This window comes from Chlamydotis macqueenii, chromosome 2 (genome assembly GCF_036417535.1).
Source record: "Chlamydotis macqueenii isolate bChlMac1 chromosome 2, bChlMac1.mat, whole genome shotgun sequence".
Taxonomy (NCBI): Eukaryota; Metazoa; Chordata; class Aves; order Otidiformes; family Otididae; genus Chlamydotis; species Chlamydotis macqueenii.
Genome location: NC_141557.1, coordinates 62,799,919 through 62,812,104, shown reverse-complemented (window position 1 = coordinate 62,812,104; position 12,186 = coordinate 62,799,919). Strand labels below are relative to the sequence as shown.

Here is a 12,186-nt window from a genome sequence, read left to right as displayed (position 1 = left end):
CAGTTTTTTACAGAGGGAGGAGGGCTGGTTGTGCTTCACTTGTAGTTACTGCAGTAGCAAAAATAGCAGATTGCTGCTAGTCTTTTAACCAGTCTGTTGTTCAATTGATTTTGAAAGATGAATATTAAAATTATTTTATATTCTACATTAGAGAAATGCTGCACTGAAGCAAGCATAGGAAGTCCCGGCAAGACATAGGCTAAAGACATAGTGCAGATAAGCTCTAAATCACCCCTTGAACACATTGCACAATAAATGTTGTCATAAGAGTTATGTTAATTCGTATGGCAGCAAAATACCCTTCAATTATCACATTATATCTAATTCTACAACTATAGTCATGGAGAGATTAAAAAGACATATTCACTGTACTGTTCATAAAACAAGTAAATGGGCCTTAAGTACCTTGAAATGGGCCATTCCTACCAAGATGTTTTATTACTAAACCAGCTGTCCTTTTCTCTCTGCTTTCTAAAGCAACCCCACTGCAACTGGTGGCAGAAGCTACCTCCTGGCCCCTTCAAACACTGGACAGCTGGTTTTGCAACTGATGGAGAGAATCAAGCTAGCATTAACAGCAGATACTGTTTTATTGCACATCTGTACCACTTTTTCTTTCTCCTTGTGCACTGGTCTTTGTAAACAGAGCAGTGAGTGTAAGCATGGGTGGAGCACCCACCGACATGCGCAAGAACTCCCTCTCCACTTCCGAGGAAGACCTCTGAGAAAGGTGCTCAGCCTACAAACCCATCTCTGGGCAGCAGTGGCATGCTCTGCACCGGGGAGCAGGAACTGGGACCACACAGACTGAGCTGATTAGACTCCTCTCTGCGCTTGGACTGTGACCATCTCCACAGACAAATGAAGAAAAAGCCCCAAACCGAACATGACAGAGAAGCAGAGATCAACCTGACAGCTGGCAGAGACACATGAACCCTTCTTCAAACCATTGCAGCTCTGAAATAATGGACAAAGTTCAGGTGAGTGGAGAAATAAACAAACAACAACATATCACACAGGCAAGAAGTTGAACCAGGACTGCTTAACCCACAACTGGTTCTTCTGTCACACAGGTCCAGCTGACTACAACCATTCCTTCCCCACATGCTCTTCGTTTGCCGTTGCGTGTGTCCTGTGGTCGGAGGGTCACCTCAGCCAGCTGGTTGCTGGTTGCAGAGGGGCCTGCAGGCAGGTCCCACTCGGCACCTGCACATCCTTGCCCATGTCTAACAGGAGCAGCAAGAAGTTCTCACATCAACAATCTGTAGGAATAAAGTTGTTTTCTCATAAGAAAATATATAATAGCTCAAAGGACCAGAAACAAGGAACATCTCATAAGACAGGATCTGCATTGCGTGCTGCGGGAAAATCCATGCAGGCTTCCTCCAGTGCTGAACCAATGCATGGTCCCCAGCATCAGAAGGGACATAAGGTTTACTATCAATATTCCTCTTTTTAGTCTGTCTTACTAAAATGGCTATTTTATGAAGCCATTTTTTGTTGGACCTTTCTTGACAAAAGCCCTGCACCATTTCCCTCTCTCCTGCACTTCACCCCTCCCCGGGGCAGAATACTTACTAATTGCAGGATCATTGCATTCAGCAAGGAGCTGCTGATACTGGGGAGTGAGATGGAAAAGGATGAGTGTGATGGGTTGACACCAGCCAGCAGCAAAGCCCCTACCCAGTTGCTCACTCGCTCCTTCCCAGTAGGATAAGGGAAAGAATCAGAAGGGTAAAACTGAGGGGAAAAAAAAAAAACCCTCCTGGACTGAGATAAAGTCAGTTTAATAAGTGAAGAAAAATCACAAAAATAAGTGATGCAAAGGCAGTCACTCACCACCTCCCACCAGCAGATCGATGCCCAGCCAGTCTCCAAGCAACAGCTACTTTGGAATAAATTACCCTCCCCAGCCCATTTTTATTGCTGAGTGTGATGCTGCATGGTCCAGCATGTCCCTTGGGTCAGCTGGGGTGAGCTGTCCTGGCTGTTTCCCCTCTCACCCTCTTGCCCACCTCCAGCCTATCTGCTGGGAGGGCAGAGTGAGAAAGAGAGAAGGCCTTGATGTTGTGCAAGTGCTGTTCAGCAATAGCTAAAACACCGGCGCACTATCGACACTGTTTTGGTCACAAATCAAACACAGCACCGTATCGGCTGCTATGGAGAAAGTTAACTCCAGCTCAGCCAGACCAGCACAGGGAGTGAAATGCAGTTTGGGAAATCCTTAAGCTGGCTTCATCTCTGAAGAAGGAGTGAGGGTGCAAGTGCAGTCTCTTAAGTCTTACCAGAACTATCCCTACCCTTCTCTGACTCATTTTCTCTCCCTCCTGATGAACCTGTGGAGTGGCTTGGAAACAGAGAGAGAAAAGAAAAATTACATGGAAACTATAGCTTCAGCATGATTTAAAATATCACCATGTAATCTGGAGTCGATAGCATTACAGGACAGAGACTATTTTTTCTTTGTTCCAGGACAAGGACAAAGTGCTTCTGGCGGCATTTACACACTGTTGCAACACTCCTGGTTTGCTTCTGTTGAGATAAGCTCAGCATCTGGGGCACACATAAGAACATCTTCTATACATTTGAACAGAACAAAACAAATTTATGCTGCCCTTCCCAGGAGCAGAGAGTACAGCAGGAAAAAAAAAATCTGTACCTCAACTTCATTGTGTAAGTAACAATTAAGTCCAAGGCAATAATCTAAATGAGACAGACACAAATACCGCAGTCTGATTTTTCCTGAAACCTGAAGGAGCTGCAGTTATAGGTCCTCTTCAAATAGTACAATATTAATCTCAGAGAGAAGCTGAACATCCTTGCATGCCCTTTGAGCCTCTCTGGCCAGCCCCAAAAGTGAGAACAACCCTTGTGGGGCTCACCCGTGACCCCAGTGTGACTTGAACACACAACCTTCTAGATCTGGAGTCAGATGTGCTACCATTGCACCATGAGGCCATGCCCCTGTGCCCATTCCTTCAGCTGTGGATGGCCAAGTCCCCTCAGCTCTTCTGCCCAGGTGACATTTGTGCCAGCCATTGCCGGCAGTGTCCCTCAGCATCCTCCGGTCCCTCCACATCCTTGTCACTTCAGGTGCCTTTTGCCAGGCACGCTTGGAATACACACCCACAAGGCTCTTGCTGGCAAATGCCACATGAAGCACTAAACAGAGTAGGGGTGGGAGGGCCTCCTACAGCAGCCAAGCTGCATAAAATACCCACTGTACTCTTAGCACTCCCCTCTCTGTCGCAGATGTCTCACAAGTGAAGCAGACAGGCCACTGTCAGTAAAGGTCTCAGTCCTAAAAGAATATTTGCAAAGGATCTTTGTTTCAGACAAGAAAGCACAAGCTTTTTCTCCGAATAAAAATAGCCAAAAAAACCCCCAGATTTCCACGCTCTTTGAGTTTTTGTATGACCATCATTGCTCACTGATTCAAACCTTGCACTGTTAGAGCACATATCATTTATCCAACACCTGATGTTCCCCAGTGTCATTCCCCATATTTGCCCAAATCCACTCACATTTTCTGCAACTGTAGTAAGTGCTTTCCACTAATTCAAAGTGAATTTAAATTGCCTGTATCAGGAAAACCTCCAGTTGTCTTCTCTGGGATAAATTATCTCTGAAGCTGCAAGGAAGGTATCTAAGCATCAACATAGCTGCAGTTTGCTCACAGAAAACTTCAGCCATGGTTCTTTACAGCTTCTGGAAAAGCAGAATGTGGGTCTTCAATTCAACTATTCCCTCCTTTGCCCAGCTTCCAGCCTCTCCAGCACAGGATCTTTTATAAAATTTTATAGAAAAGTACTCTTTCCACCACCCCCACTCCCCCCACATGCCACATTTAATCTCTGTGTACAAAACACACATCCTGCTCTGGACCATGAGGTACCTGGAAGACAACTACACGAGGTTGTGGGATCTGAACAGGTGGGGTCGGATCATTGTCCTTGTGCCGCAGAGGCTGCCTCAGCTCACCCTCGTAGCGGAGGCTGGCAGAGCCTTACCTGTTATGCATGGCATTTTCTTCAAGAAAGCTCCATCACACATGTATGACACCCAGTGTAAGGAGCAAGACTGCAGGGTGATTTGCAGCCTCCAGATCCGGTGTCAGGCGTGCCACCAGTGGGCACAAGGCTGAAGAAACAGCCCCTGCTCCCTTTTCCACTCCGGACAAACTGCAACCTTTCAGAAGGGGAACTGCTGGATGAAGGCTCCTCCACCCTCATTGTTCAAAGAGAGCAGGAACAAGGCTGGAGCAGAAAGCAGCACGAGGAGTAGCATCTCTTACCAGCCATGCCTGGGAAACACAGCTAGAGATTTCTGGATGCCATAATGCCATCCTCTGTAGTCAAAGCATCTGCAGCGGCCTTTCTACTGCTCCTACAACCACACATTTATCCCCAGTGCAGAACACTTACAGGGAAAACTATACCCTGTTTTCTGTAACAGCTACTTAGCAATACATGGTGCCCATAGTACACACAAGGAACTTCTGATAAAGAATATCCTTATCCCTGTCAGTTTTCTTTCTGGATAAACTTGTAGAAAGGGGCTGACTGAATGAGTTTCACAACAAGGGGATTTGTGAGCAGCAGTCCCAAAAAGTAATACTTTCACTGAAGGCAGAGTATCTCCATGAGGGATCAGGTTCCCCAACTGCTGGAATTACCGTTTTCTCTTCAAAGATACAGAGCCTGAAATTTGAACCATGCACAAACACCAAAGTTTTAAATATTCACCTCAAATGACTTGCCTTTCAAAGAAGCAGTACAGTTGTCACACAGTACTGACCCAAATGCCTTTTCCCCATGCCTGAAGCATTTGCATTTCACTCACCACATCTTTCCATGCTTTTAAATAACAGCAACTTGTTACTTTTACTGTTACCAGATGAAAGAAAAGCGATGTCTTCACCAGTAAGTATTCCAGTGGAACAAGCTTTCAGTGAACTGCACTACACTGAGTCAAGAGAAACAGGTAAATGTTAATAGTTTGCAAGAGCCATCAGCACCATTTAGGATTTCAGCATATAAAAGCTGATGACCTAGCAAAGCTAGATAGTTTTTCTGCACCTTGTGTCCCTCTGAAGATGATTGCAAAGTGACACAAGAGAAGCTTCTTAAGAGAAAGGGAAAGACCAAGCACAGCGTGACTCAAAGACCCAACCCTACAATTTGGTAGCAGAAATACCATGACTGTGGTGCAAGAACTATCTTGTACCTAGCCCTTTTCTCTTCAGAGAAGATTTACAATTGACCATGCCTCAGACAGAAAGGGGGAAAAAAAAAAAATCAAACCCCAAAAATTTGCTGTGGGATTTGCATTCTGTCTTCTGATGTACAGCCAGACAAGCTGCCATGGAATACTTGCCTTCATGTCTCCTTCCAGGACTAAATTTCCTAGTTTTTTTTCTTACCACACACATAATATTAGCCTTTTATTTGACACGCCCTCTCTCTGTCCTCATCTCCATTCCAAAGTGGCCCTGAGCCAGATAGGCTTTGAGTACGTGACCGGAGGATTCCTAACCCCCGGTATATAAAATCTCATTTGTCAGCAAAGAGGAGAGGGACGGGACTTTATGTAACATCCAGACAACAGGAATAAGGCATTTCTACAAAACAATTCCTTTATCACTCCACACCGCAGGCTTGTACAGCATGGCATCATATAGTAGTGACATTGAGCTTGGGCTGTAAATGTTTAAACATACTTTTATTTCCTATCCTGCTACCCTGACTTCTCCTTCCAGCATTGGAGAGTCTGGAATTTCCCTAGGAAAGAGCAAGAGAAACATGCTTTGGATACCATTTCAGCATAAAAGCGCAATGTGAAGAGTTCACAGCACAGGCCTGGAGTTCTGAAATAGGATGGAAGCAGATGGCTCCCCAGCCTCTAGGTCACCCTGTTTTTTATTTATACCTCACATGCTTCATACCAAGAGGACATATTTAAATTGAAAGTGACTAAAGTCTAAGCTTTTTACTGGAAGAACGTAGCACAGAGTATATTATGGCATTAAAATTAATTTCAATTGTCAAATCTTCTCATTTGTTCCTCTCTCTAACCCCCTCAAGACTTGTTTTTTCTATTAATTGCCCACATGAACTTCTTGGTACTCTTTTAGGAAATGAATTATTCTTTACTTATTGCAGTAAATACACTTATGATCACCAGTAGCGCTGGTTGTTAACTGGTTCTGAGCTAAACCTCTGCTTTTGAAACCAACACAGGCAAAAAAAAAAAAAAAATTTTGCTGGGCTTCCCTTAGCCCATGGATGCATGCCTAACATGGATTACTGCTTTTAAAATATGGCTCATCTTGCATTCCCAGATTTCAGACCCTGGAAACGTATGTAACAGCTCAACTCTGGAAAACGGAGCCTTCTGAGGACAGACAGAATAGAGGGCAGCAGGGCAAAGCCAAAGCACCAGTTCTATTTTACACAAATTCATTGTTAAGCACAGTCTTTTTGGTCTTGCTGTTTGTTTCCTCTGTTCTTAGGTATTCTGAACTTTGGAGCTTTTCCACAACCATTTTTTTTTTTTGCTTTACAGACACTTCCATTTTTACTCCATAAACCCAGCTGTGGACTATTGGCCTAATTCAGGTCAAGATTTGAACTAGGAAGGCCATTCAAATTAGCTCTGGAGGCCACAAAGTAAAAGAACCAGACCTTTGAAGGGGGAAATGCATGGTAAAACATTTCCTTTAGTCTCCTTCATGCTTTTAATGGCCCTTGTTCTCTTGCTGTGCTGGCTAGATACCATGGGGTTGGGTTCTGACCCCACTGACCTGCCTCGCAAACAAGAGGAGCCTCTACCAAGTCCTGCTTGTTTTCAGTTGAACTCTAACCTAGCCATTGCTAAAATGTGGTACCACAAAGATTTAGTGCAATTCTTGCAAAGTCATTGGCTGTGTAATGCTTGCTCCTCCACATTTCCAGCTGTTTCGTTATCCTTGCAAACTCTTCACTGCAAATAGGATGGACTCTGACTTTGTTCAAGATGTCTGGACACAAGCGGACCGAGCCACATCGACTGCCCCCAGAGGAAATGCTGCTGCCTAAGAGGGAAGCTTATGCAGCTGTTCTGGCAGGAGGGAAAACCAGGAAGACTATGGCTGTTACCAGGAGTACAAAAGCAAAACTAGTACAGCTCTAGCCCTAAGTGAAAGGAGATACATTAGCAACAAATAAACAAGTAAGAAGCAATAATTGTTTCTTAGTATTTATGCAACAGAACAAAAAAAGCTGTGTGGTTGCAGCTAGTGACTACGCACAAAAGCAAAGTGTATCTGTATGCATATTACTGTTAAAATTGTTTTATCTAGAAGCTTTCTAGAGCAGTAACACTGCTAGAGCACTCAAGCACTGCAAAACTTGCTACAATGAGAACGGCAAAGAGGAGAATCTGTGAGAGGGGGAGGATAAGGATGTACGGGAAGAGAAGCCATGATTATGGGAAGCAGGCAGGAATGTGGAGGTTTGCTTTGATGCCAGAATCTCACCACAGAGATTAACACACCTTGCCAGATGAGGCAGGGAAGGTCAAGACGGAAAACAATTAAGTCTATTAAGAAAGATTCTAAGTGGTAGGCTTACAGGAGATAATCTTTCCAGCATTTGAGGTCACTGCTAACTCAGCAGAGAAACTTTTGTGGATGAAGGCACTGTTACATGTTTGGGATATCTATAAAGTAATAGACTAAGGAGAGCTATTGCCCAACAGTGAAATCCTCCTAATCATATAGGCACAGTAAATTGAGAACTGGAAGAAAACTGAAATTGAAAACTGGAAAGGGGTAGATTTAGATTAGACATAAGGAAGAAATTATTTACTGTGAGGCAGTAGAACAGGTTGCGCAGAGAAGGTGTGGATGCCCCATCCCTGGAAGTGTTCAAGGCCAGGCTGGATGGGGCTTTAAGTGACCTGGTCTAGTGGAAGGTGTCCCTGCCCATGGCAGGGGGGTTGGAACCAGGTGATCTTTAAAGTCCCTTCCAACCCAAACCATTCTGTGATTTTATGAAAACCTCTTCATTTACATCAGGCAAGAGTTAGAGCACTCGGGACATCTGCTTACACAACAAGACACCTCTGCAGTAGATGCACCAAGTGCTTTTTATCCTATGAAGCTGAAAACCGCAGGGATGACCTACATGCCAGCAGGACTGAGAGCGGCACCGCCCAATTCTCGCTGCTGCCTCCCGTCTTGTCTCTTTCAGACACTCTGATGCAATGAACTTCAGCAAGCACGCTATTTTTAGCACTCCCGTGTTACAGAACTGATTACACGGAGAAAAGGAATACCTCGGCTGGGTGGTATTTAACGATTCGCCCACTCCCCTCACAAGACCGCGGCGCTGGGCGGCTCCGGGCGCTCACCTGCCCGCCCCGCTCCGCCCCGCCCCGCCCCGCCCCGCTCTGCCGGGACCGCGGCAAAGGCGGGCGGAGGGGCTTTCGGCTCGGAGGCGGAGGAGATGGCGGCCGCTGACTCGCCGGGCGCCGCGGACCTCTCGCAGCTGGTGAGCGCGGGGCTGGCTGCGGCGGAGAGCGGGGGCTGGGTTTTGGGGGCACCCTTGCTGCAGGGCTTCCGCCGGGCGGGCGTCTGCCCGGTACCGGGGTGGCCGCAGCGAGCTGGGTCCCGCCGTGGGGCCGAGGCGAGTCCGCAGCCGGTCCCGGCGCCCCGGCTCGCTGGGCCGTAGCTGCTCTCCGTGCGCCGCCGCCCGGGGCTCCTGCTTTTTTGCTTCCTCTCTGTTTTTTTTCCCCACCCCTCCAGGCGGAAAATCTGCTGCATCAGCTGCAGGAAAATTTTCAAGCTCTGACGGACAAGATAACGCTGAGAAATATCCTCTTTTGAACCGGGGTTAGTTACCGGCTCCGCGGGAGGGGTTTCGTCCGGCTCCGGGGCGGGAGTGGTGGGTTCCCCCCCCGCCCCAGCCACCCCGCATTCCCGAGCGGGTGTAGAGGGGCTTTGCCTTTGGAAATCGGGATCTGCTTTTTTCTGAACATGAAATTAAGCTATAATGATTGGCGTTGTAAACACAGCTGAATTGCCCCCCCCCCCCTTTATTTTTTCCTTTACTAAGAAGGAAATCTTAAAAAAAAATTTTACTAAAAGTAGTAACTCCCAGTGAGCTAGTCTCTGTGTGGCAATTCTTGCTTTCAAGTAAAATGAGCAACAAATTACATGTAAAGATCCAGAAGGTACATTAAAAAAGCAACCGTCTTCAAAAATGCCACTTAAACAGGAAAATTGTCCGGTCGTGTTGTTGGTTTAAAAACAACTGTTAGCCTCCTGAGGGTGGGAAGATGAGCCCTCAAAAAGAGAAATCAAGACCTGAAGCGGTGCTGAGCTTTCTTATTAGGTGTACTTACAGAAACTACCTCTGCTTTCTGAAACTCTGGATTTATTACATCTTCCTTTTTTTTTTTTTTTTTTTCTGAAACTCGACCTTCCAGGAAGCAGTTGCTTTAGTGTAAGAGAAGAATGTTTTAGCAGTACCGATTGTGTAGGCTGACTGTACGGTATCACCTAAAATAGTTCCTCAAAAGAAAACACTCTCTTACACAGAAAATACTCCAGTTCACTCATGGGCATGCAGGAAGGTATTTGAAAACATTTAGAACTTGAATGCTTCTCTGTTGCAAGAGAAAGTGGGATTGTCTTGGAACAACACAACTTTGTGCATGTTTCATCTTGTGTTACATGAGTAAGAGGCTTGAGACATCTAGAGGAAAGCTTTCTGTTATTCTTGCAGAAGAAAAAAACTATTACATTTAAATTCTTCTTATTTATAAATAAGTTATCTTTAACTTTTTACTGGAAGAAGTGGGTGAGCGCATCGATGACCTTGAGAAGCATGTTGCTGACCTGATGACAGAGGCTGGGATAGAAAACACCAATGAGTTTCACAGTAAAGAAACTTAATTTTTACTGTATTTTATGTCATTTCCATTTAGTTTTGAACTAGGCAGCACCTCGCATGAAATATTGTTTTCATGTATATCATACCTACATTTCTTTGGATTTTAAAGTATACTGAGTTTATTTATTTTTTTTTTTTTTAATATTTAAAATTACCTTGGCTTTCTTTTTGCCAAGAGCCAAATAATGCTACTGCTTTTTCAAAATAAAAACTGTAGCCTGTTGCATCTGTTCCAGCCAAGTGCCACATACAAGGGATAGTGCAAACTAATCCCAAATATGTAAACTGAGGATCTACATTTGTAATAAAATGTGTGTGGCTTAAAAGCACTTCTGCCCACCATTCCTGTCGCTCAAGTATGCTAACCTACCTGAAAATTCTCCGTAGAGTAAATTTATGTACATCTGCTTTTAAACCTGCTTCAGCTTCCCAGCATGGCTCAGAGCACACCTCTTAAATAAATTCGCCCCAAACACAGCAGTTGTTTGTTCTTGAGGGAGTAAGAGAGGGGATGGAAGGAGCAAGGATAACTTTAGTATTATTGCCAAACACTCTGAAATATAAAATCATGCTACAGTTCAGGATTTTATACTAGATTATATATCACTGTCTGTTGCAAGTGCCACCCCTTTGCCCCGATGGATGCCTTAGTCAGTGTTCTTGGTATTTACAAGACAGTATTGCTTCCGTGTTCTGTGGGTGCAGGTGATGTCTTCTTCCTGTTGTTACACACTTTCCTGATTCAAACTGAGACACATCAATTATTTTGTCATTTAGAGACTGCTTACCCAGTGAAAGACAGGAACATCTAAACATACTGAAGTAATTTAGGCATCTATTGGTTCTCATGCCTTTTTCATGATAAGCTATGTAATAATGTTCAGAAATACAGAAAGACAATCCATGAAAATGTATTTAACTGTACAGAAATCTTCCTCTTTTTATGCTGAATCACATTCATAAATAATTAAAACACTGACCTACTTATTCACTGTTTCTCTGCAGCACTGAAATGAGGATGTGATCAAGAAAGGTAAAGGGAGAACAGCACCGCACTGAATCTGGGAGTTTACAATCAGTATCATTAGTCACAAAAAGCATCAGTGAAAACAAACATTCTTGTGTCATGTCACAACAGACTCTCAAAATTTTTTTTAAACCTATGCCTCAGGAAAAGTAGTAGAAAGATGGGTTTATTAATCTAAATGGGACACTATTTCCTGTAACTGGGCAAGAACTACTAGTTTCAGGGGAGGCAAAACCACTATTTTGTATAGAAAACTATATCCTATATAGTGAACTTATCCAGTCACAAACTTTTTCAATATATGAAAATGTATTTCTTTTATTTTAATAATATTAAAATTTTCATCATATTTCTTTGTTGCCTTTTAAACTTAAATGTTCTCAGAATAATGAGATTCTTCTGTGAAAAATCTTTTCCATTTGTGTGTGCCATTTTGATGCTCCTTTAAATGTTTTTACATTACAAAATGCGCCTTTATCTTACTTGGTATTATTACAAAGGTGCCTTTGCAAAACTTCATGGGTCCAATGAACATAAATTGTTCTGCACTGAAAGAAATGGCACTATTTGCAGAGATTACAGCTGTTCAGTTGTTACTTTTTCCACAAGCCCACCCAAAGCTGTGCGCACCTGTGCAGATAACATCATCCAGGTATGCATACTGTGCCAGTTTCAGTTCTTTAACATGAAGTTCAAAGGCAAGTGCCAGGCCTGGCCTCTAGGACAAGGTAAGGTTGCAGTGGTCAAGCAATGCTGCAGTGCAGTTGTGTGGGGCTGGCTGGCAGGCTGCTTTGCAGGAAAGGAGTGGGGTCCAGTGGACAAGTTGAAAATGAACTCAGCAGGGTGCCCTGGCAAAAAAGGCTGCAGCCACATACTGGTCAGTATTAGCACAAGTAGAGCCAGTGGGTCATTCCCCTCTATTCAACGCCTGTGAGACCACACCCAGAATACAGTGTCAATTTTGAATCTCCCCAGATCAAGAACTATATTGTTATGAGGCAGTTAAACAGAAAGCCACCAAGATGTGGTGGAGTATAAAGCATATGAGGGTTTGAGAGAATTCTGCTAGTTCAGCCTTAAGAAGAGACTATGGCTTACTTTCTGGCTGCAGCTACCCCATGGCTGTGGATGGGCAACAGTTAGACTCTTGTTGGAGATGTTTTACACAAGAGAGTTAATAGACACAAGCTGGAACACAGGAAATTCCAGCTAGATGCAAGGAAC

At 44.2% G+C, this 12,186-nt stretch overlaps 1 protein-coding gene and 1 non-coding gene across 2 annotated transcripts; one reads left to right on the top strand and one right to left on the bottom strand.

The window, feature by feature from the left end:
- Positions 1-2,885: 2,885 nt before the first annotated feature.
- Positions 2,886-2,958, bottom strand: TRNAW-CCA (transfer RNA tryptophan (anticodon CCA)). The gene has a single exon. It is a non-coding gene; the product is annotated as a tRNA-Trp (tRNA).
- Positions 2,959-8,339: 5,381 nt separating this feature from the next.
- Positions 8,340-11,315, top strand: HSBP1L1 (heat shock factor binding protein 1 like 1). Its single transcript, XM_086743124.1, has 3 exons — positions 8,340-8,531; positions 8,786-8,852; positions 9,831-11,315. Exons 1-3 carry the CDS (start codon positions 8,487-8,489, stop codon positions 9,935-9,937), a joined length of 219 nt encoding a protein of 72 aa, XP_086599250.1. The 5' UTR covers positions 8,340-8,486; the 3' UTR covers positions 9,938-11,315.
- Positions 11,316-12,186: the final 871 nt, after the last annotated feature.

Bases quoted from the DNA above. Each gene is read 5' to 3' on its own strand.
- HSBP1L1 (XM_086743124.1), top strand. From the start codon at position 8,487: ATGGCGGCCGCTGACTCGCCGGGCGCCGCGGACCTCTCGCAGCTG. The intron at 8,532-8,785 runs GTGAGCGCGGGG...CCACCCCTCCAG, and splicing joins CCGCGGACCTCTCGCAGCTG to GCGGAAAATCTGCTGCATCA. The intron at 8,853-9,830 runs ATATCCTCTTTT...TTAACTTTTTAC, and splicing joins GGACAAGATAACGCTGAGAA to TGGAAGAAGTGGGTGAGCGC.